The sequence below is a fragment of the Pungitius pungitius genome, chromosome 1, assembly GCF_949316345.1.
Source record: "Pungitius pungitius chromosome 1, fPunPun2.1, whole genome shotgun sequence".
Lineage (NCBI taxonomy): Eukaryota > Metazoa > Chordata > Actinopteri > Perciformes > Gasterosteidae > Pungitius > Pungitius pungitius.
The window spans coordinates 35,668,320-35,692,107 of record NC_084900.1 but is presented as its reverse complement, the minus strand read 5'-3'; the positions used below and the strand labels follow the sequence as shown (position 1 = coordinate 35,692,107).

Genomic DNA, 23,788 nt, shown 5'->3' with positions numbered 1-23,788 from the left:
TAGCTTTGAACTGGGACACATGTAACTGACCACAAAATGTAACTATACATCATGAAATCCATATCAATATTATTCACTCAATAATTATTTCGGAATTTAAGTCTATTCACACTGTTTATTGTTTATTTTCACCACATTTACAATTGAATAAACACATACACAGTGTTAGATTCATTCCTACACTATTTAAAATGGTCAGTCAGTATGTGGGACATTTACAGCCATTTCTTATGACTAAACACTGCCCTTATGAGCCATGCTAAAACGTTTATTTTGAAGTATGCCACCGGAAGTTGAAAAGACGCTGTCGCTGGTGCCTCCACTGATATCCAATAGCGGGACCACTCGGCATCGGGGTCCCTGCGATGTCTGTGTCCTGCGTGTCCTGCGTCCTGTCCACAGCAGCTCCAGTCGCACGTCACCGCTGGACTTGATGACCAGAGAGTGTCTCGCCTCTGGGACGCTGTCCTCGGCCTCCCTGAAGACAAAGTTCATAAAGAAGAGGAGGGTGGCCCCGTGGGTGCAGCACGATGCGGACAGCGACTCTCAGCTGTGCAGGTGAGACTCACTAAAGGGGCCCAATAAGTTGGGTCTCACTGGGTTACAGAGTGATTGCCGTGGAGCTGGTCTCCACAGATGATGTCCTTCTCACATGGTCCTGCGAGGTCCCATTCAGGGATGCTGTCGTCCCAATTATACACAAGAATAGTCTTTTAAATATAGTAATATAGTTGTTAGGATGTTGTGCATTTCAGATTAAACAAATGTATCATTAAGGGCTGCAACTGATTCTTACACATTTCTAAAATAGGTATTTATTGTCACATAAAGGTAAGACGTGAGTGAAAAATACCCATCACAGGTTCTCTGAGCAGAAAGTCCTCATATTTTGGAATCTAAAGCACACTTATCATCAAAGTAAATAAGTACTAATACATTAAATCCGTTATCACATTTGTCAATACGTGTTCTGTCAGCTGATAAATTGATCCTCACAGCTCTTTTAAAGAAAAAGACTAATTCATCATCATCACATAAGCCGCTTCTCATCTGCTTTTCATGGTATCTCAGGGAAACCGGCCTGCTTTTGCAATAACAAAGGTTACCATTGTCCAACCGTTTGTCTCTAAATTGCTCCCCCTTAAGCACAAGCTGAACTGTGTCCATGGGGTTTAAATGGATGACCGAGCTGACTTTAGTCCTCTGTTTACCCACCCACTTGATAATCACTTTTACCATATTAAAGAACCTGTACAACCCAAACATATTTTCGATGAAAGCATCAGGCCTGTGTATTTGAACAACCACTTATGCAACAAATGCTTCCACTTCATTCAATAATTCTCCAGATGTGAAAGTAAGAAAGCAGTCATGTCCATACATGTTGTGATAACACTGTACAGTTAGTTTGTTTGAAAATCCCTGAACCCTGAAGCCTCCTTTGGTAATTTATACGCTATATTCCTGCTTTTCCAGGTTCTCCACATTTTGCATGTCTGGCAGTAGTCGCTCTGTTCGTCGGATTTTGACAGCCTGCATCCTCTCTTTCCTGGCCCTGCTTGGCTCTGTGTCCATAGACCTCAGCTCCAACTTTGACCTGCTGCACACAACAGAGGCCGCTTACGACGAGCTTACTTCGTGCAGGACCATAGCCATCCTGCAACTCGTCAGTAAGCTTCAAAAGATGAGACATTTAATTACCCAAGACCCGGGGAATGAGACGTTGGAGGCCAGTATTTCAAAGATTTTGTTTCCATCTCACCTCTCTGGTGAAATGGCAGCTAATAGCGATGGCCATGGGATCCCCTGTAGTGTCGAGTTGGCTGGATTTCGCCAGGAGTTGCGGTGGAGCGTTCAAGGATTTCTAAATTCTTCTATGGATACAAATGACACAAGGGGAAATGGTACCTCTGCTTTCTCCCTGGCCATCGGAAGACTTCTAGACATCTGGGGTACCGTAGAAGATACTTTAATCAAAGTCAACCAGAATTTGAACTGGAAAGATGTACTGTCCGCAAGACTACTGATACAATTCCTAGAGCTCAACCACCAGTTGATGGACTTCCCCCACGTGGCAACTCACCCTGACTTCCAGTACAAATGGACGTATGTACTAAGCCACCTCGGCTTTGCCCGAGTTATGGCGGAACAACTGAATGACTGCTGGGTGGAGAACATAGACCGTAAGGCAAACTTAAGCCACACTCTAAAATATTCTTATATTTTCAACACAAGTCTTTGGCGGATCTCAGGCTCAAGGACAGAGCTCCTGTCTGGGTCTCACACTGGAATTCAGGCTCTGACATACACTCAGCAGTGCTTGTTTGATCGGGCGGTGCCAGCTCTCAGGTTGGCGTCTCGCGCCGTGTCTTCGGGCCTCAGTATGAGGGTCTGCCTGCTGTCCATAGCCTGCCTCATCTACCCGGTAGTGATGATCTCGTTCAAGCAGATGACCGAGTGGATACAGAACTACGCCAAGAGCTTGAAGGAGAAGACCGAGGACCTGAAGCGCCAAAGGCAGTTGGCCGAGGACCTTCTCCACCAAATGCTACCCAAGTCGGTCGCCAGGCAGCTCCGCCAGCACAAACATGTCGAGGCAGAGAGCTACGAAAAGGTCGGTGAAATCGGAACGTGAATTTATTTTTCTCATGATGTATCATTGTGTAACTACAGGTTAAACACGACATGGCTGATAGTACTAACGCCCACACTTGAATGGATCAGTATGAGATGACAAATTGGTTATGCAGTTGAAGAATCATGCGTCATAGGGCTCCATTGATCCTCAGGGGATCAACTTCCACACGGAAATCTTGTTGGAATGACGTAGCTTGTGATAAGGGGTTTGGTTCTTTGTACCACACCCTCAACAAATGTCAAGCCCTTGAGGCAACAATGCACTTTTAAATTTAGAACGCATCAGCAAAAATAATAGTGAAGGAGCTCATTTCCCCAGAGTTGCTTGGGAGAAGATGCTAAACCACAGAGTTTCATTTGGGCAAAGGTGCGTTAACAGCCAGGTGGGCAAAGCTTGGATGCAAAGCGGAGCTCAAAACTGCCTGGAAAGGCACATTTGTGAAAGCAGCAGGGTCACTGGTTTGATCCCAGGAGGTGCAGGGTAAATCTTGCTGAGAAGAATGGCCTTTTGTCTTCATGTCCTCTGTAAGCTAGCAGCACAGTCTGTTGCCTCACGCCTCATGTTTCATTTTGTAATTCATTTTATTTTGTGTAGCACAAAATTACAAATTTGCCTCACACCCTCAAAAATCCCCCCAAAATGAAAACCCCTTTAATGTTGTGCCCAAAAAAGCACAATTCATCTGTCCCAGACTCTGGACTTGGGGACTTTTCCTTATCCGGTCTGACCTTTCCCTGTGCTCCCTCTTTCTTTCTTTCCATGAACAACAAGGAGTTGGTGGCCCGCAGGTGTTAAAGTTTTCATGTAACTGTTGTTGTGCTGAATTGTTTGTTAAAAAAGATTTTGGCTGCTGATAATGAAACACTATTCATTTTGTTGATTAAAGGCAAATGGAAGAAACAGACAAAACTTAAGAAGACAGATAAGCCAATAAGCGAAGAGCTGCTACCTCTGCGAGACCTACAAACACGATGAATGAATACGCGTGTTAGCTGCCTTTGTTGCTATTGTTGGCGTAATTACCTATAATTGCCCTGTTCCATATTCATCAGGAGATAAAACAAGTTATTTGGGTGAAAATTGCGTCTGGCTTAATGAAGAGGCTTATGGAAGCAGCTGTACCAGAAGCACTCTGTGTGTGTGTGTGTCGGTGTGTGTGTGTCGGTGTGTGTGTGTGTGTGTGTGTGTGTGTGCAGGGGGGCTACTGCCAAATCGGACCATAGATTCAACGTTAAACCAGCTTATACTCCTTTAACATTCATTTAGTGGCTCCCAACCTTTTTGACAATATTTTGTTTTATGTTTTATGTTTTATTTGTTTTATTGATTCTGGCGGCTATAAAGGGGCAATTTATTAATGGTGTGCTTCGCCTGCTGATATTTAAAGTACAAAGCCGCTAATACTTTTGTGCTTCTACTGCTGATATTTTAACTATATGAAGCTGATAAATGTCTGAACCTTTGCTAGGGATTTAGAATGGATGGCTTTTACTAGCATATTCACATTGTTTGTGTTGGTTCTTTCACATAAATAATTGATTTCCCTCAAAGAGACTAGATGATGACTTTTATTTTGTGTATTTTGATATACAATCATTATATCATTTTAACCTACCCTCGTTGATATAAAGCGTGAACCAAATAATCAAATGAAACCATTATAGCCTTCACAAAAGTGTGATTTTTTTGTAGGACTGCTATGTTCACTGTGTGAGAAGTCCCCCTCTCTCCATTTTGTTCCAGGTGACAATTTTTTTCTCAGACATTGTGGGCTTCACCTCCATCTCTGCATCCTGTGCTCCTCTTCAAGTGGTGGAGATGCTGAACAACCTGTACATGTGCTTTGACACACGCATAGACTCCTACGACGTCTACAAGGTACCAATGAAACGCCACAGGCCTGCACACAAAGTCAGGAAAATACGGTGATGGGATTGCACACACATTGATCTACTGTAAACCAGAGGGGAAAAAGGGTGCCGCCCAGTAGGTTCACTTGTTGCTTGATGGTAGCCCCCCCCCCTCACTACAGCGGTGACCCGTCTGTTTCAGAGCCACTCTCTACCCAGCACAGCAGGGGTTCACTTCTGTTCCCTTTCAGCCAAAGTACTCACAAAACATTGCACATATATTCTGTCCCAGAATGAGGACTGGATGACGATCAGATGCCCCTTTAGATAATGAAACGCCCTGGTTCAATGGGTTAACTGTGAGCCAATGGAAGGCCAGCGTTGTGGGAGCCATGGCGATTGCCCCCACAATCCAGTGAGGAATCTGAGCAATGCTGAGGACAGAGGACATGCAGAGGACACATGAAATGCAACCTCACTTGTTTCTTTATAGCAAAAGGAAGGGCAAAGAGAATGAAAGGATCAAAGCTAACATGACCAGTAAATAGAGCTGCCTGAGAGAGCAGGGACATGTGTTGGGAACAGCACGGGTCGTATTGGGTTAATAGCAAGTGTAAAACTAAATTATTGATAGAATAATTAATCATCTAAAACATAATTCTCAAATTAAATAAATAATGGGGGATCACCCTGAGCTAACAGTCACTAAACCAATGCTATGAATCACGTCTCATAATTTACTCCTTAAGCTTTTAACAGCCAGCACGATGCAAACGCACAAGTAAACACAAGTTCTTTAAAGTATAAAGAGCTTTAAATAAAGCAGGGGAAAAGGGCGGAGGAGCCAACCATGAGGACACCGAGCGGCACGTCGGGCCGCTGGCGGGGCGGCGAGTAAGTCGTTGTTAACCGCATGAAGCGACTCCGGGATTCAAACTTTATCTTATAATACAAGTCTTGTTCCTCAGTGATTCGACACATAGGGCAGTTTGAATGGTGAAATGAATTCTCCGGGCCTGAACCATGTAAACAAGCACAGAGCCAGATCCACTATATGGTTTAATACTCATTACAACTTGATTTGATACGGGCATCACAGCAGCATTAGAACAAGTGTATTTACAGGAGTGATGGTGTGAGAGCAATGTTGCTTGTTGTCTTTTAACCATGACAAGATTCATCTATTGAAAATATTACCCATGTGTGAGACTGAGGCAACAGGCCAGTTGGTATCATTGAGCAGTGAAGGAACGTGACCATGCAGGCATTTCAAAGTCTCATCATTGATAAAGCTGTCACAGCTGAACATATTATAGGAAATAGAACATGTCAAATCAATAATGAACCCTTCATGTTCTTTTTGACTTGACCTAAGAGGGTTTAGTAAAAGCCATTTAGGGATCTAGAACCATATTTAATCTTCTGGACAAATTCATTTGGATCATCTTACAGATTAAACACTGAACAAGCGTCCACTATGTAAAGCTAATAATATGACTGGGATTCAGAATTATTCTAAAGATGTAGGGACACCTACTGGCAGTCTGGGCACACCACAGGTTTCTATCTGTTCTTTCTTTATCCTGTAGACAAAAACAATGCCATGGAAGAAACATGTTTGTTCTTCTTTGTTCTTTGCTTTAAAATCTAAAACTGAACATGAAGGGCGGATTTACAGTTGTAAGTTTTCATATTCACCCATTTTCACAAGTCACGTTATTATCAAAGCCAAAACACCCCCCTGATTTCTACGTCTTCACTTTGTTTTGGCCAAAATCGAGTCAGGTGGAGACGATTGGGGATGCGTACATGGTTGTGAGCGGCCTGCCTGAGAGGAACGGGGACAGACACGCTGATGAGATTGCCAAGATGGCGCTGGATCTGGTAGCAGCCGTCAGGCAGGTCTCCATCCCTCACATGCCCGACCACAGGCTGCAGCTCCGAGCCGGTATCCACACAGGTGAGAGAAGCGTTCTGCCAGGTGCAGCCGGTCAGGTGTGTGCTGACAACACAAAAGGATCATTGTTGCAGGAAGTCAGGTGTCTCTGTGCGTGCCATCCAATGCTTTACCATCATCAGCTGTCGGACACGGCCACTGCAACCTGAACACATGGAGAAACCTTTTGTTCAGCCATGAGTCCAGATTCCTCCTACAGCCATTGAGTCAATCATTGGAGACACTCTCAATGCAGAGACATATTGAAATGAGAACTCTGAGGCCGAGCCCCATCTTCAGCAGCGCGGCTTATCAGACTCAATTCTGGAGAGGATGGAAAGTCCTGCTGGCACTTCTGACCTCAACCCCATTGAACACTTGTGGGATCAGCTTGGGCCTGATGCTGGAGTGACCAACACAACCACGTTGGAGACTTGGCACAAATGCTTTTTGAAAAATTGGATGCCGTCCCACAGGCGGCCAGACTCATGAATCCAGCTGAGGCCAATTGCACCTCCTTCTGGCACAGTTCCCCGAGCCACTCGTCTTTATTTATTAGCCTGTTCTTCCCCAAAAACAAACAATAGAAACAAGTTTATCTTGGAAAGACACTTTTAGTGAAACCCTCTGGTCGCTCTGACCGTAAACCTAGTCACTGGTTTGTAAATGATCACGTCTCCTGAAGCTGAGCCAATACCACTCAACAAATGTCAAAGGTGCCCCAGGCAGCAGGTGTGTAAGAGCTTTAGTCATTTGAGCTACCACACCCTTTAAAGGGTTGGTAGTGACACCCACAATAAACACTGGAGGATGGGCAATAGGAACTGCGATGTTGAGAATGATGGTCAGCAACAGGAATCCCGTTAAACCAGTCACTGGTGTCTGTGCAACTCTCATTGGTTCTGTTTCTGAGCCCAACTCTTTGTCTCCTAACTCTCAAGGTCCATGTGTGGCAGGAATAGTGGGCTACAAGATGCCAAGATACTGTCTGTTTGGAGACACTGTCAACACAGCCTCCAGAATGGAGTCAACCAGCATGCGTATGTCTACCTGGACACACAATACACAAACAAACACACGATTAGAGCTAGAACCAAGTGGAAGAGTGTCACTGTATTTGCAGGATTCATTTTTACCATGTCACGCTTTAATGTCTCTAAGTGGAGGCATCTGACTAATAATCATTTAGAAAAAGGTGCTGGGACAGACACTTCTTCCATTTATACACATTGATATGAAAGCCTTATAAGCTGAAAATACTTAATGCAAATTGAGAGAACAGATCGGTGCTTAGAAATGTGTGTTTCTTTACTACGACCAAGTTTTAAACGACATGTATCACTTTTTGTGTGTCAGCACAGAAAATCCACACCAGCTCAGAAACCTTTTTGGCTCTGATCAAAGACGACGCCTACGAGCTGCAGCTCCGGGGGGAGATCGAGGTTAAGGTAAAAGTTCTCAGCCAGCGTGTGGGACTCATTTTCAGTGTAGTGGAGAGGCGCCAACCCGAGGACAGGAGGATTGTTGTATTGAAAACGTCATTTTCTAAAGTCTTTTCAAAGATTGAAATGAATCTGGTTGAACAGTTGAAAAATATTCAATCAAAAGACCTCAACTAATACCCAGTGTCATTGTGTGAACGTAAGATCATCATTAATATAAACTTTCACATGGAGTCCAAGCACTGTTTACCAAACTCTTTTGGTACAGACCCGTTAGGTGGGATTTCCTGTACACATCATGTGTCCTCTGTCTCCTGTCAGGGAAAAGGCAAAATGAGCACATACTGGCTGGTGGGCCATAAGAACTACAGTGTGCAGAATGACAGCCTGGTTTGCCACTGGAACCCCAACAAGGCCAGAAAGAAGAAGGCGGTGGTGGGCAGCGACGTCTCTGTGGACAATGTGAGTTGAGCAGGTTGAGTATTCGTCCTGTGGCTCTCGCCCTCCATTCCCTTCCCTTTGTGCTTCAAATCCACAGCGTTTGTTAGTTATTCCCTTTTTTTATTAAAAATATTTTATTTGGGTTTCTGTTATTCCTCCTCATTCTGCATTTTTGAATACTTTGGTACACTGGGTTCTTCAAATGGAACTAACCACCGGAAAACCTTTTCTGAAAGTATTGATCTGACTTTATTTACAAGTGCCAGAAGGCCAACAAATATGGCCGTCTTACGTCATTCAAGGTCACTATCTTATCTTTATTTGTGCACCTTAATTTGTACTTTATCTTAATTTTTCTATTATTTCTATTTTTTTTAAACTTAACTAACACATAGATTTAGCTTACTAACCCATAGCATTATATTTTGCACAATACCAACTGTGCAATCTTCTTTGCATGTTGTGGACATGAGTATTTTCCCTTGGTAACGATCCATCTCATTTAATTACCTTGTTGTGTCCTGCAGTTTCACTGAGTGGAGTTAAAAAACCTACAAATTCCCCACAACCTGTTTTCCTTCTCACAACTTCTGTTCTTTCTCAGCTTAGAGAAAGGCTTGAAAAGTATGATGCAGTTCAAGTGTTGAAAGCCAATAACTGAGCATCTTTGCATTACCAGATCATTTCACTTCTCTTCAATAGAAATAGCAGAGTGGGATACAGACTATTTTGGAGCTTTGAATTAGAAAAGCTGTAAAGAAAAGGCTGTATTCGACTCACTTGCAAGAGTTAAGTTGTTTGGCTTTTTAAGGAGTTGAGACCTTTACCAATAAATCGCACTGATTCCCTCAGGGAAAAGCTAATGGGATTCCTTCTGTCAAAGTAGAATATCAGCTACAACAATTTTAGGATGCAATAATGTTGGTATTTGAACCAAAGGAAAGGTTTTTTATGGCATCAAAAGAAAAATGCATTCCAATTGGAACCTGGATTCAAACACTAAATACAGTAATATCAGTGTGGGGTCCAAGAACAAGAAGGCATTGCATGCACAATTGTGCTAAAACACACAGTGATGGCACAGAAGGTAATGGGTACCACTGTCGTATCATTTAAACCCTTTGTGTGTGTGTGAGGGGCGGGGTCAGGGACCCTCTTTACTCTTGGGGATGATCATGTTTTGTTGTCAGTTTTTCCACCATCTGGTGAGTTGATGCTACAAAGATTCAGAGGCTATGAATGGATATGACTTGCTGTGGCAGCGATCAATCTATCGATATGTACAATGAGGTTTAAATTTACACACATATATACTTATTTTATTTTAACAACAACAATGATACACTTTTTCCACATTTTGTCATGTTACAGTTATTACAAAATGGATTAAATTAATTTCTTTTCTCAAAATTCTACACACAACAACCTATAATGACAACGTGGAAAAACATACTCAACATGTTTTTAAATGTATTTAAAAAAAAGAACAAAAAGTATTCCCAGCCTTTGCTCAACAAGTTGCTGAAGCACCTTTGGCAGCAGTTACAGCCTCAGACGCTACAAGCTTAGATCACTGTTTCTGTTTCTGGGCAGTTTCTTCATTCTCCTTCTTCAAACCTCTCTGGTTCCATCAGGTTGGATGGGGAGCGTCAGTGACCTTCTCACATCGGGCCACTCGGGGACATTGAACCCAAGCCACTCCTTTGTTGTGTTGGTTGTGTGCTCTGGGTCCTTGTCCTGTTGATAGATAAACCATTGCTCCAGTCTGAGGTCCAGAGCCCTGTGGAGCAAGTTTTCGTGTACATTGCTGCATTCATCTTCCTCTGCATCCTGAGGAATGGTATTGGCCAGGTGACAAGCAATGCCTGGTTTCCTCCAGACCTGACGCTTGGCATTTGGGCCAAATAGTTCCATCTTTGTTTCATCAGGTCAGAGAGTTTTGTTTCTCACAGTCTGAGCTCCAGGCGGGATGTCATGTGCTTTTTACCAAGTAGTGGCTTTCATCTGGCCCCTTTACCACGAAGGCCTGATTTGCACATTTTCCTTAAAAAAAGTATTCTCTTGGTCATTATTCTGTGTTGTGTGTAGAATTTTGAGGGAAAAAATGAATGTAATCCATTTTCGAATAAACAAGTGAAGCGCTGTGGATACTTCCTGAATGTACTGTATGTGTAAACATGTCCTGCATTGGCCTGACATACGTACCCCTGTGCCAGTCATCAGTGACAGTGCAGAGCCTCAGTGGGAGCGCCACCCCCCCAGTCTCCCTTCCCTCCTCAGCGTGGACCCGAACCCCCCCCCGGCCCCGGACGGACCAGCCCGGCCTGAGCGTGGCGGCTCAGGTGGAGCCTTGCGGTGCCCTGGGCTCCATGATCGGGGGGTTCCATGGAGGGGACGAGAGCCCTCTGCCCGCCCGGCGGGGGAGCAGCAATGGGCTGAAAGCCGACCTGCTGCCTGGCTCCAACCTCCACCCGTAACTGGCACGGGACGTCAGTTACCCCATTAACTTTTGGGGATTAGCAGTGATTTCTTTCTGTGGTATGTAGCGATATATTGTATACATATTTATTTGAATTCTCCGAGAACTGTGTTGTAAATGTATTAAAAAGTATTAATAAAGTTTGTATGCATGATCAGAGTGATCAGTGAGTTTCAGCTCATTCTACGAGCTCCTGCGTGTTGTTTGGTCCTGAAACTCAGTGTCTCGATTCACCCTCACTGCTCTAACTGTTGGTGGAAAACGCAGAATGCATGTGCCAGGTTCATATTGACTTTAACAAAGGAGTAACACAAAAAGTGTATGTGGGACAGGGCAGGGGGGCTGCACAGCAGGATCAACATTATTGGTAGCATCAACATCAGTGATGTTGGAGAGAAGTGGAGCCTGAAAAAGAGTAAAGCCACCCAGAGGCATGTTCCCCCTCTAGCCATCAGCAGAGATACACAGGTAAATCTTGATAATGAGCACGTTACTCTGGGACTGCTGCATGTGTCAATGCGCCCAAAAATGTCATCGCAGGTTTAACAGCCCACACACACAGTTGACTTTGGATGGAGGTGTCTGTAAAGATGGTGGCTCAACAGTCATCGACCTTCTCCTGCTGAGGTAACCTTCTTTTCCCACTGAGCATCAGAGCCAGGAGCATGCTGGGAAGTGTAGTCTGAGGTCCTAGCTGGGTTAGTTTAGCTTCCACAACCCAGTATCAGTTTATTTTTGTGTAATACTGAGCCAACATATGGAACATGTAGCCTACATTAGAAAACTAAAACACATCTGGTTGAGTATTGCCTATAACAGCTGTCTGTTTGTCCTTTTTAGATCAAATAAATACTAAATGTCTCCACTGGAATCATACAAAATATTTTTATACAGAGGGCTTATTTTGCCAGAAAACACAAAATACCCCTTTTTCAGTTTCTTCAAAGTTTTCCCATTATACGTCTATGGACAGACATCTATTAAAGTGCACTTTGGCTGGTTGGGGGAGGCTAAAAACATGAAAGTACAGAATTCACAATATATTTCATCAATGTATTTATATTGAAGATCTGCCTGAAAATTGTGAAAACATGCAACATAGATCTAACTCAGTCTTCTACCTCTTGTTTGGTTGTTTATCAGAATATGATCTGCTTAATGTTTGGCCTAATTATGAAGATTCTTTGAAAAAGCCAAAGTGTATTATTTATTATGCCTTCATTGATCCCCTATTTGTATTCTTTATTCCTGCTGTTGATGGATTCTTAATGCATTGACCATCTGCTATGGGTTAATTCGTTTCATGCCAGACTTTTTCTAAATTGAACTTGTATTCGATGCCGACACAACTTTTCCTAAAACACGATAGTCGCAGCCAGTTTGGCGGAAACGTTGCGGCTCGTCTCGGGCTCCACAGACGTGCGTCATGGCCCTCACGGCTTCTCCGTCCAGCTGTATGAATTTGGTGAGTGCTCGGTTTCCTGTATGAATACTTAACGCAAGCCACGTGGTGTGAAAGCAGACTGCAGCTTCTTTTGTTCAAATCAATCAAACCGGAGACGGGTAGAGAGCTGCTGAATCAGGAAATCACCGGTACATTTTTTTTTCTTAGCTTGATGAATTTACAAATTACATGTATTCGAAATCACGTAGATTGTACGTACGCTAAATTTAAAACGTGTCCATTCAAGAAGAAATTTGAAAAGTTTGTGTCGTAGCATCCTTTCATGTAACGTTAGTTTCCATGTCTTTATTTAGAGTGCCTGTTAGCTTACAGTAGCGAGGTAACGTTAGCTTAATGAACAAGTCACTCAGCTAATCTGCAAATCTTAAAGAAGTTATTTAAACAATTTATTTCATGGGTTCTGTTGTTTTCGTTAACGTACCAAATGTGCCTTCCTTGTTTGTGTAGCCGCTGACTAACTTAACTGTTGTCCGTTAGCACGTCGACTAGCTTGTTACCCAACCATTACACGAACAAAGAACGTCAGTGGTTAGCTAGCGGGTTCGGCTATCGTACTGAAGCTAACGTTAGCAGCTAACGCTTGCTAGCAAGCGGACACCGGCAACTTAACGTGCCTCAGTCCGCGGTTGGCGTTAGTTGCCACTGGCTATTGTTTATACAGCTATGGACGAAGGGACTCTGAGATAAAAACCACCTGTTCTTCTCCAGTGGCTGGTACTTGACAATAGAGGTACGCATGCTACTAGGGTCGCGTAGCTAGCGTTCTGTAAACTTAACGTTAGTTTTGCGTTGGTCCATTTAAAGACACACGGCGCTGTAACCTACTTTAAGCAGTAAAAGCCTCAGTGTTTCTCCTAAAGTCCGTCAAGTTAATTGAACTTGAGCCGAATTAAAAAATATCTTTTAATACCAGCCATTTGTTCACAACTTCCTCGGGAGTAACAGTAGTTAGTGTGGTATTTCATATAGCTAACGTTAGCTTATATCCTTCATTGTGGCATAACGTCATCAGTGACGGGTTCATTGTGTCACTGCGTTGTGCAGCATGAATTATTCTGTATCTCATAATTTGACCACGTATACTTTTAAACGCGTTATCTCGCTTTATCACACTATTTAATATATTTTATAGAAGAATATTTCAATCGAAGCAGTTAGTCTGAATTAACTTTTTTATGGTTCCTGCCTCCCACGAACAGCTTCGGATAAATAACAATGCCACGCAAGAAGGTGACAGATGTCTCAGGGAACGGTGGGGTGAAAAAAAAGAGGGCCAGCGGCAAAAGGAAAGAGAGGGACTTCAGTAGTGATGACGAGTTTGACTTCGAGCAGGAGAACAACAAGAAACCCGGCAAGCCTGCTGCCAAGTCCGGTCTGCAGCCCGTCACTGTGGCCGATGACGTCAAGGAGAAAATAGTGGGTTTGATTCTGCATGAAAGCAACGTTTCTTTAATGCTGCTTTCTGACATGACCTGCTGTTCACATATATCATAAATAAAAATTACACGATTTACTGTATTGTGTCCTTTCTACAGAAACTTGAGTGCTCAAAGGTTAAAGGTCAACTGCTCATCTTTGGAGCAACCAACTGGGATTTGATTGGAAGAAAGGAGGTGCCCAAAAGTCAAGGTAGACATTTTTTAATTTAAATTGCTGAATCTGATTCCTGTGACTGATTTCATGAGTTATTATCTTCACAACACCGATGAGTAATACCAATCATATCAAAGTTATTGACCTTTTTAAATGTACATTTTTAAATGTAAAAGGAGGCATTGGCAGTGAAAAGCACATTAAGCGAGACTTCATAGCTTTGAAAGTTGAATAAAGGAAGTGCAGCCATCGTTCTGTGAGTCGACGCATGTGACACAGGGTTGCTTGCTGGAAGTACTGCTTGTGGAGTTTTTGTTGTCTTATTGGTACGTCGTCCCTGTACAGAGACCAACACCGTGGCTTACTGAGTGTATTTGGCAACTTACGCTGAACCTAAGTACTGGGAGGACGGACAAACTGCCCTCTGTCAATAGTTCCAGCTGGTATCACAACTAACAAACTAATTGTTGTCCCTCCCATTGATTTCATACATTCAGCAAACAACACTTATTGTTATTTGGTGAACTTAGAGGACTTGCTGTTTGAACTTTGGAGTGATCTAGGTCAGCAGTTTGTTGCTTTTAATCTTTGATGACCTTGTCCTCAACACAGAGACAATGTTTATCCTTCGGTCTCTCCGCTTCAATGAGACCCGGAACAGGTTGCCCCTCTGACCATCTAGTTAGACTCAACAGTCCTTCACAGCTGCGACACAACTTTGATGCTCACTGCGTTGTGATGCAGTGTGGTGAATAGTGGCATATTATGAGCTTATTGGTACTTGCTGCATAAGTAGTATGACATATTGAATGTGAGGGTTTTGGTTTGTATGGCGCTTTGGTCCTACGCCCCCACCATGGCGCACATCAGACACAATCAATAACCGATTAATCGGGTTCCCCCAGTGTGTCTGCAGTAGAGAATGAAACTAGATCCCATTAATAGATTGTGACGGTAATGTCTATTCTTATTTATGTATGTATGCATGCTCTGTGCTGCCCCCCCCCCTGCAGCAGCCCACTGATGCCCAGGGCAGGCTGTGCTCTGTCTTGCACCGTACCATCTACCCTGGTACACACTGATAAATCTGTTTTGTTGAGGCCAAAGGGGGGTTTGGGGGTGTCGGCAGGAGCAGCTGCACAGACAAAGAGCGTCCCTAGCTGGGTGAGGGCTGCGTCTACCAAACACCCTACAAGTCCTTTGTAGGTTCGGTTGGATATTTTTAGCACTTTTGTGGAAGTGAAGCTGCAGTGTCTAGATGAACTGCCTCCATAAAAAAACTGAAACTGTATCTTTGATTATGTTGTCCTCTTCTAACTGACCTAGCATGTCAGCACGACCTACTCATCCAAACACCGTTAGAAGGGAAAGTGCAGCCCTTCAGAAAGTAACATGTTTTATACAACCCATTAATTTAATAGATAAGTAAGGACCGTAGTTGGGATTGTGAGGATGCTTTATATTATATAGGGGTTCTTGTTGTGCAGAGGAAATGGGAGGAAGAACTAACTTGTGTGGACAACTGGCGCATGAGTGTGTGGATATCACATGGTTTTGGTCTGTCTTTCCAGCTGCTTTCCGCAACCTTGGCCAGAACCTGTGGGGTCCTCATCGCTACGGCTGTCTGAATGATGTCCAGGTCAGCTTTGTGGTGGCTGGGCCCTGTGCTGCCCACAGTCTCCTCATGACCACGGAGGGCAAGCTGTGGAGCTGGGGTAAGTGCTAGTTTGCACTTGGGCACAACTTCTCATTCACGCCAACAGCGCTGATGAGTGAATGCTGACTGAGGGTCTGCGTGGCGGTGTTTGGAGTTATCGATCACTGATCTCTTGGTTTCTGGCTTCCGCAGGTCGAAATGACAAAGGTCAGCTGGGTCACGGCGACACCAAGCGTCTGGAGGCCCCCAAGTTGATCGAGGCCCTAGCAGATCATGTGATAGTCGCTGCAGCCTGTGGACGCAATCACACCCTCGCACTCACAGGTAGGGCTTGTGTGTTTTCATTACACATCCTTGGTCATCTCTTGTCTTTGCTTGGAATAAAAACAAGCGTGCTCTAGTTTTTCTGCACATAAAAAGATTTACTCCAGTATTTTGAGCCTGAATGCGAGTTGCTGTTGTGTTTGCTGATGTCAGTGTTCCTCCTCAGAGGATGGCACTGCATACTCTTTTGGTGAGAACAAGCTGGGCCAGCTGGGCCACGGGAACCAGACGGACGCAGTACTCAGCCCAGCACCGGTAAGCCATCACTTGGTACAACATGCAGATATGTGATCCGTATCAAATCTGTCCACATCACATAAGCGCAAAGCATGAAGTATGCAAAGTGCTGCATCTGAACACAGAATGCATCACATGATGAGCTGCTGGGTTTGGAGTAATCTCCTGTGTATGAACACATGATGAAGCTGATGATGATGATGATGATGACGACGACGACTTAGAGCTCACTATTTTCCTTCCAGAATCTCTTCAAGTAGTACTTCTTCCAGATACTAGTCAAAGTGAGAATAGGGCTGGTCCACCTTGAGTACACCGTGGCACATATTATTTTGAAGGATTCTTTCCCAGCTGTTTTTGTAATTCTGCAGCTACTCTCTGCTGTGCCACAGATGGTTTTGTAAAATGCAATAATTATATCTGATCCTATAAATAGGGTTGTAAATGGTAGGAACATTTCTGGAAACCTCTCCGTTGGAAACTTAGCGTGGGAAATTTGGGATTTGGATTTATTTACTGGGAAACTTAGTTGAGAGGAAGACTATGCAAGCTATTTTCTCACATTTACAATTGTGCACAGTAGTTGCACTCTGCCCTGCTGCGAGCGCCACGCTGACATATTCCTGACCTAATAATGTCAGTTTTCTTTTTCTTTTTTTAATTGCACACTTTGTCACGTTTTTTTTTATTTAGTCAGCAATTGGCTGAAGTGCTTCTTAGACCCGCCTTCTGTGTTCGCTGAGATTGACAGAACGTGCAGGAAAAGCTTATTTTGCACAGATGTCATATTTTACAAATGGTACATTTTATATTTCAAAACCATAAATAGATTTTTTTTGTGTAATTTAATATTATCTTTTCCTTTTATTGGGGCTCCAGGTTTGTCTTCTATTGGCCAGCTGCCACTGCTTCTTACCAGTCTGTCCACCATTAACCCAGAACTCCGTTGGCTTTGGTATCCACACAAACCAGTGCAGCCCTAGTATGGATTATAGAATTTAAAGCGATTTCTTTTTTTGAGAAATATATGGTGTATTTTAAATAAAATAAAAAAAGGTTGTCTGTCGTAATGAGCTCTCGGACGCTTCATAGGACCTGTGTGAGAGCCCCCTCCTCTTAGTAGTCTTCTTATCTTGTGCTTCTAGATTTCCTACAACGGCCAACCCCTGGTGAAGGTGGCGTGTGGGGCTGAATTCAGCATGGTGGTGGACTGCAAAGGGAACCTTTACTCCTTCGGCTGCCCCGAGTACGGACAGCTGGGTACGCTCGCCACGTCAATTGGCATTTGCCTTTTTGAATTAGTGTGTATTTATTTGACACATGATTTATTTATGCTTTTTTCTTCATCTCTCCTTCACTGTAGGTCACAACAGCGATGGCAAGTTCATAGCTCGCGCACAGCGCATCGAGTTTGATTGTGAACTCATCGCTCGCCGCGTCGCCATCTTCATTGAGAAGTCCAAGGATGGTCAGATCATGCCCGTCCCCAATGTGGTGGTCCGTGATGTGGCCTGTGGGTCCAACCACACGGTGAGAAGCTCCACTCGTGGCTTTGATCTGAAGGTGATCCTGTTCCCCTGTGGTCTTTGCACGGTTTCTAAACGAGGTCCGTTGTTGTGGCTTTCAGCTGGTGCTGGACTCTCAGAAGCGAGTGTTCAGCTGGGGTTTTGGGGGTTACGGGCGTCTGGGTCACTCGGAGCAGAAGGACGAGATGGTTCCTCGACTGGTCAAACTGTTTGACTTTCCTGGACGCGGTGCCAGTCAGATCTGTACAGGCTACCAATGTTCCTTCGCTATCAGCGAGATGGGTGAGAGAGGAGCTCAAGTGGCTCCGTCACACTGTTCACACACTCAACCTTTGCTTTGTGGGCTGCTCTGGATGTGTGATCACTTTGGTTTCATTGCAGGGGGGCTATTTTTCTGGGGCGTTACAAACACTTCCAGAGACTCAACCATGTACCCCAAAGCTGTGCAGGACCTGTGTGGATGGAAGGTCCGCAGTCTGGCATGCGGGTGAGTGCCGACCGGCCCTCGGTCCCTCTCTTGCTCTGCAGTGGTGTCGTATTTAATTTGTGACGAGTGCTTTTTTTTTTTAACAGGAAGAGCAGCATCATTGTGGCTGCAGATGAGAGTACGATCAGCTGGGGGCCCTCGCCCACATTCGGAGAGCTGGTAAGAGCTGAGGCCTCGCCACAGGACGCACTGTTCATTAGTGTCTGCTTGGACAGGAGCTCATTTTCTTTTATCATTTGACCTTCAGGGATATGGAGACAACAAACCCAAATCCTCCACCACTGCCCAGGAGGTCAAGACCTTGGATGGCGTCTACGTCGAGCAGGTAAATGACTGCGCAAATAATCTGCTTCCTCTAATTCTAGTTTCTCAAATGTCTTGTTGACATTATGTTGGATACATGTGCTCACTGGGGAGTTGGTCTCTGACTAAAATAGATCCCACTGGAGCATCATCGTTTACACTGGCCAGCTGTCACACATCTGCTTTGCTTGAAGAGTGCCTCCGTTTCTCTGCAGGTGGTGATGGGCTACTGTCACTCTCTGGTGATCGCCAGGCAGGAAACGGAGCAGGAACAGGAGCGGCTGAAAAAGCTGCCCGAGTACAACCCCCGAACAATCTGATCGGGCCTCTGGAGAGGAGACCGGGGATGCTCATCAGGAACACATCTGGCCCGTTAGTCACAGTGGGATGTGGGGTTCAGGGGAGGCGCTCAGCAGGCCAAAGGATTTCCACACATCTCAACCACCAGCAAACCGGCTGCAACTATTTGGACAGTTTAATCAGAGAAAATGGGAGTGGAGACGGAGTCTCTGGATGAGAAATGTTCACTTCCCACCTGGAGTGAACCTGCAACAGTCTGCTCCCAGCACTTCATAGCCAGTCGAGTCCCTTTTCCAAACTCCTTGCTCCATTTTGTAACGCAGCCAAACGTTCACGTCTCGTTCGGTTTTTCTTTGTTGCAGTATATATAAAATGATATTGTTGTCACATTTACGGGTGCTATGACAGGACCCTCAGTCTTTTCCTACTGAGGGGTTTTCGATGACCAATGCTCCATATCTGTGCCTTTTTCTACGTGTATGTTCAGGATATGGAGGAGTTTGTGCATCAGGATTTGAACGACATGTTTCTGAGTTGCTGCACTCCACACACCGGTTACATTCCTTTTTATCTTCAGTGTTTGCATCCAGTATGCTCACCTCAGTCCTTCCAAGGCCACCGGGTCTGATCTCGTCTTTGCTAATAACTATTCCGACGCTCGAAGCGGCTTCACAAGCAGGTCTGAACCACCGATAAATGCACTCGAAGCATATCAAGCCATGTGCTTGTTAACAGCAGAGGCGTTTTCCTCCTCCCTGTACTGCTTTCTTTTTAACGGTGACATTTCTCTGGGTTACTTTTTTTTTTTTCATCGAAATGGTTAAATAAAGATTCATGTGAATTGATTTGTCTTCTCGCATTCATCAGAAGTCCTCGAGTGTCTCACCTCATCAGCTAGATGGTCAGAGGGCCTGCTCTCATTCTTCTAATTAGAAGAGTTGTACAACTTGTCTTTTGGTTCAGTCCAGAAGAGCGACAGCTAAACCACCGGAGGACCAAACCCTAAATGTCATTTCAAATAGAAACGCATCGTCAAAACCCAAACCAGTTATTCACGCTTTGTCTTTACCACATTGCTCACCTGAGCAACTCATCTGAAAGCGTTATATTAAGATTCTTCATGTACTTTTTTATGCCTGATTACTAACTAAAGCTACACTCATCCTACAATCTCTAACATGTTTATACGCAGACTGGAAGAAACTAGACACTTAATACTGTAAACAACATTTATTTAAATGTACAAAGTCTGATCTGTCAGGTTAATCTTCATCCTCCTCCTCCTCCTCATCCTGGTTGATCTGGAAGTAGCGCAGCTCGTAGCTCTCCTTGGTGTTGGCCACGACACGCAGCCAGTCACGGAGGTTGTTCTTCTTCAGGTACTTCTTGGTCAGGTACTTCAGGTATCTAGAGAAGACGTCACATTAGTTTGTCATGTGTTAAAATCAAATACTAAAGCAGCAGTTTAACAGCAGCCCACCGTGACTTCCACTTATTTATTCCACAGAATGTCAATCACAAGAAATACATTCAGTTTACAGAGCGACATGGAGAACCATTTGTTCTAGACCAAGTGATTACAGATGAGCTAAACATGTCATGCTGTTTGAAGCCTGTAGTTGGAATCGATATACAGCTCCTCTGAAGCTAAGGAACACGTTGTTCATCACAACATGCTTTATTAAAGGCTGCTGCATGCGTCTGCATCTCTGCGTGTTGCAAAGCAATTCACTGCCAGTAACGACTACTAGAGAGTGACGTCTTTGTGGAAGTTGTTGATTTTTTTGTCCCATGCGTCGCCACTGCTGCTTTTCATCGCCTTTAATTCAGACATATTTGTCCCGTATTTTCCTCCACAACTTTGTTCACCCCTCGACAGGCAAACCGATGTTTGCGGATATCTGCGTCCATAATCAGTGAAGCAGTGAAATGTAGAACATCCAGAAGTTTATTAAGCGACAAATAAACCAACTAAACTTTACGAAGAGCACGACATGCAGCAGCTTTCCAGATGTTCTCTGCATCACAACATGGACACACATGGACAGTAAGACATGAGTGTGAGACCATGAGAGAGTCTCTGGTTGTTCCTCCTGTGTCGCTCTTTTCCGTGTTTTCATGTAGCAACAGAGTTACTTGTTGTTGTGAGCTGTACCCAGCATGCAGTTTGGCAGGGTAACCTTTATAAACGTACAATTATTAGCGTTACAAATTGTTTGTGTCACAAGCTGTTGTGTCGTGGTGTTTTACCCTGTTAAAGAGTTTGTTGTGGGTTATTCATTGTTGTTATAAAGTTATAACCATGACTCAATCAACAATTCATACCATTTGAACTGGTATAGCGCCCAGCACTACCTCTATAAGCTGTAACGTTACTTACTGTTATTAATCTTCTACCAAACTTGACTAGCCCACAACACGGGAACACCCACCTCCCCTGATGTCCCCCAATCACTGGCCGTTCCCTGCGTAGCATGTACCGTGACTCCCCATGATTTGTATGTTAGACATTTCATTAAGACCCCAAAGAACCATATCAACCTTTGGTAAAATGGACATACAATGGGCCTTTCCTCCTTGATAACGTTTAGTCAGGTCTGGCTCAGGTGAGCCTGGACCTGCTCTAGGCCTAGACACATGGGGGACTTCTTAGGACACACCGTGCTCCTCTCTCCTTCTGTAAGATTTCACACCTCATTTATGCACATCACTAATTCAACTTCTTTCCTGGAGTTTTTATGCTCTCTTGCCTCACAGGTTTCCATGACTTCTATATGTCCGGCCTCCTGCCATGGCCCTGAGGACACTTGATGCCACTATTCCTTTGAATCACAAACTATTACTGTCATCATAAACCAACATTACTGACTTTCTGTGGACATTCATATCTGTGGAGGTTGGTGCTACTGTTTCAAGCGCTGCTATAACCAAAGTCGTCCTTTAGAGCATTTAATGGACCAGACTCCCATGTCACCATTCACACTTTGATGACTAGAGCTACCGTACACAGTGACTATGATAGGGTTAAGTGTCCATGCCAAGGACTAATTGGCATGAAGACTAGCGGAGGCGGGAATTGAACCACTGATTCTCTGATTGATGGACGCCCGGCTCCCCTCTGAGCCCCAGTCACCTCGCGTATCTCAGGTAAGCTGTCTACAGCCCGGCAAACACCACGAGGAGGGCATAGCGGCTGGGACTGACCTTTTGGAGAAGGGCACCTCAGAGGACACTGTGATCTTGCTCTTGCTCCTCTCGATGGAGACCACACCGTTCCCCAGGTTGCCTGCTTTTCCGTTTACCTTGATGCGCTCCTGAAGGAACTGCTCCTGGAAACAACACGTTTATGGAAACATCACACCCCCCAGAAACCCACTATGGCGAGATCACAATGCTTAGGTCAAATAGATCCTCTATTTCTGTCTCAATAGAGTAGACAAAGGGCATCGGGTGAGTGGTGCACTTACGAAGTTGGCAGCGTCCATGATGCCATCTTCGACGGGATGGGTGCAGTCCAATGTGAATTTCAGGACCTGCTTCTTCTTCTTTCCACCTTTACCGGTGTACTGCTTCTTCTGTCGACAGAACACAATGCATTTGCTAAAAAGAGGAGTTGGCTCTTAGCGCATTAACCAGAGAGAGAGAGACCACATGTGGGACTAACAGGGCGGACAGATCGACATGCTATGATGCTGCAGGAAGTCACTACATCTAATAGCGTCACAATCACAACGGTTAGCCAATGTATTCGCCATTAGTTTCGAGTTGTGGGGTATGTTGACTTCATGATGAAGGCAGGGTGAACATAGGTTGGACTTCACTCCACCGAACGTAACGTTCCGCAGTCACAGCCAACGCAACCTACGATCCCCATTTGTTAAATGTCGCTGCTACAAACACAGCATCCGCGACACCAAGCTGCCGTCGTGCAGTCACACAGATGAGCAGAGTTTACAACGTGGTGCGCTAACGTCCGGCTAATGGCTAACGTTAGCCGAGCCGCTGCTACAGGCCACAAAAAACAGCTCCCAATGTGCCGTGAAAACACGTCAAACACTGCACCTGGACCATGTTGTTTTTATATATCAATAACAGAACAAAGCTGTCTTCTCACAAGGCTTGTTTTCTCCGTCTTTGACAACGGGAATGAATCTTTCTGGTGGATTTGATTACACGCGTCTTTACTTACAATGGGTGCCATGGGGGAGAAGCTAGCAGAAAGGAAGGACAGGTCTGCGCATGCGTAAAATGTAGCAATCAAACGCAGAAATATGGATCAAATCGATGCCTCTGGGATCGACTAATCACTGGATTAGTTTTACATTTTTTTTATCTGGTTTCTGCTACACACGACACATATATAGAGCTACCTTGTATGTACCCACGTTTACAGGTATGTCATGTACTTCCACATAAGGTGTACAGTTAGCAGGAGTCAAGTCCGCTTTCTGAAGAAGAAAGTTAGTGCATCTTTTACTCCAAGCATCTCCTGTAAAGCATCTGCAGACCTTCTTCTGAAGGAGCTCATGTCCTGGGCTGGTCTTTTCATCATTAGACTCAAGCTTTCATAACTTTTTCTTTTTGAACATACAGCTGCCCTTAAAAGGTATGTACTGTTGCATGACATATGTATTCAATTAAATTGTATATAAGTGATTTGGACACTTATATACGCGTCAGGCCTAACAACACCATTATTGACGATAAAGTACTGCCTGAGAACCTAATTGCTTTTATAATAGTTACCAGGGACATAAATATTGAGTAAATAGCTGTCTTTCAAGCAGAAAATAGTTGCAGGTTGATCTTCTTGAATATACATATACTCATATTCAAGATCAAGATGAGGAAAAGTATTTGTAACCATTGCAACATATCTCATGTACTTTGTTATACAAGATCCAACCATTTATTTATCTGTGGGAAGAATCATATTCCTCTGATTATACAGTTCTATTCTAGAGGTAACGTTGAGCTCATCCAAAAACTAAAGACTTTGAATAGGATGATTTATTTTCTTGACTGTGGCCTATTGAAGTAAAACAGTCCTTCCACATGGGACTTCTGCCCCACTGCTGCTCAAACAACTTGATTTTATCTGCAGACCATC

At 44.2% G+C, this 23,788-nt stretch overlaps 3 protein-coding genes across 6 annotated transcripts; 2 read left to right on the top strand and 1 right to left on the bottom strand.

Moving 5' to 3' along the window:
• The first annotated feature begins 280 nt into the window (after window positions 1-280).
• LOC119222402 (uncharacterized) lies at window positions 281-11,065 on the top strand. The gene is made up of 8 exons (XM_037479025.2): window positions 281-558; window positions 1,477-2,614; window positions 4,382-4,516; window positions 6,274-6,448; window positions 7,366-7,464; window positions 7,781-7,872; window positions 8,188-8,328; window positions 10,524-11,065. Exons 1-8 carry the CDS (start codon window positions 281-283, stop codon window positions 10,782-10,784), a joined length of 2,319 nt encoding a protein of 772 aa, XP_037334922.2. The 3' UTR covers window positions 10,785-11,065.
• Window positions 11,066-12,135: 1,070 nt separating this feature from the next.
• rcc2 (regulator of chromosome condensation 2) lies at window positions 12,136-19,518 on the top strand. Of its 3 annotated transcripts, none has more exons than XM_037478872.2 (13): window positions 12,136-12,251; window positions 13,451-13,667; window positions 13,787-13,880; window positions 15,416-15,559; window positions 15,694-15,825; window positions 15,992-16,080; window positions 17,208-17,322; window positions 17,426-17,592; window positions 17,690-17,870; window positions 17,970-18,075; window positions 18,162-18,234; window positions 18,323-18,400; window positions 18,594-19,518. In XM_037478872.2, the coding sequence occupies exons 2-13, from the start codon at window positions 13,467-13,469 to the stop codon at window positions 18,696-18,698; spliced, it is 1,485 nt and encodes a 494-aa protein (XP_037334769.1). In that variant the 5' UTR covers window positions 12,136-12,251; window positions 13,451-13,466; the 3' UTR covers window positions 18,699-19,518. The 3 variants fall into 3 exon arrangements, with proteins under 3 accessions (XP_037334769.1, XP_037334768.1, XP_037334770.1); XM_037478871.2 differs by lacking the exon at window positions 12,136-12,251 and adding an exon at window positions 12,264-12,379 and having other exon boundaries at window positions 18,594-19,517; XM_037478873.2 differs by lacking the exon at window positions 12,136-12,251 and adding an exon at window positions 12,521-12,981.
• Window positions 19,519-19,893: 375 nt separating this feature from the next.
• Window positions 19,894-22,975, bottom strand: LOC119222322 (large ribosomal subunit protein eL22). 2 transcript variants are annotated; one of them, XM_037478875.2, is made up of 4 exons: window positions 22,868-22,975; window positions 22,146-22,253; window positions 21,883-22,007; window positions 19,894-20,085 (listed from the first exon to the last, which is right to left on the bottom strand). In XM_037478875.2, exons 1-4 carry the CDS (start codon window positions 22,877-22,879, stop codon window positions 19,941-19,943), a joined length of 390 nt encoding a protein of 129 aa, XP_037334772.1. In that variant the 5' UTR covers window positions 22,880-22,975; the 3' UTR covers window positions 19,894-19,940. The 2 variants fall into 2 exon arrangements, with proteins under 2 accessions (XP_037334772.1, XP_037334773.1); XM_037478876.1 differs by lacking the exon at window positions 22,868-22,975 and adding an exon at window positions 22,741-22,764.
• Window positions 22,976-23,788: the final 813 nt, after the last annotated feature.

Excerpts from the sequence above, each read along its gene's own strand:
- LOC119222322 (XM_037478875.2), bottom strand. Across the intron at positions 22,008-22,145 it reads TCATGGACGCTGCCAACTTC|GAGCAGTTCCTTCAGGAGCG; the intron begins GTAAGTGCACCA and ends TGTTGTTTCCAG. Across the intron at positions 20,086-21,882 it reads GAGGTGCCCTTCTCCAAAAG|ATACCTGAAGTACCTGACCA; the intron begins GTCAGTCCCAGC and ends CGTCTTCTCTAG.
- LOC119222402 (XM_037479025.2), top strand. The coding sequence starts at position 281 with ATGCCACCGGAAGTTGAAAAGACGCTGTCGCTGGTGCCTCCACTGATA. Across the intron at positions 4,517-6,273 it reads ACTCCTACGACGTCTACAAG|GTGGAGACGATTGGGGATGC; the intron begins GTACCAATGAAA and ends AAATCGAGTCAG. Across the intron at positions 7,873-8,187 it reads GGGGGGAGATCGAGGTTAAG|GGAAAAGGCAAAATGAGCAC; the intron begins GTAAAAGTTCTC and ends GTCTCCTGTCAG.
- rcc2 (XM_037478872.2), top strand. The coding sequence starts at position 13,467 with ATGCCACGCAAGAAGGTGACAGATGTCTCAGGGAACGGTGGGGTGAAA. Across the intron at positions 15,826-15,991 it reads TCACACCCTCGCACTCACAG|AGGATGGCACTGCATACTCT; the intron begins GTAGGGCTTGTG and ends GTTCCTCCTCAG. Across the intron at positions 18,235-18,322 it reads CGCCCACATTCGGAGAGCTG|GGATATGGAGACAACAAACC; the intron begins GTAAGAGCTGAG and ends TTTGACCTTCAG.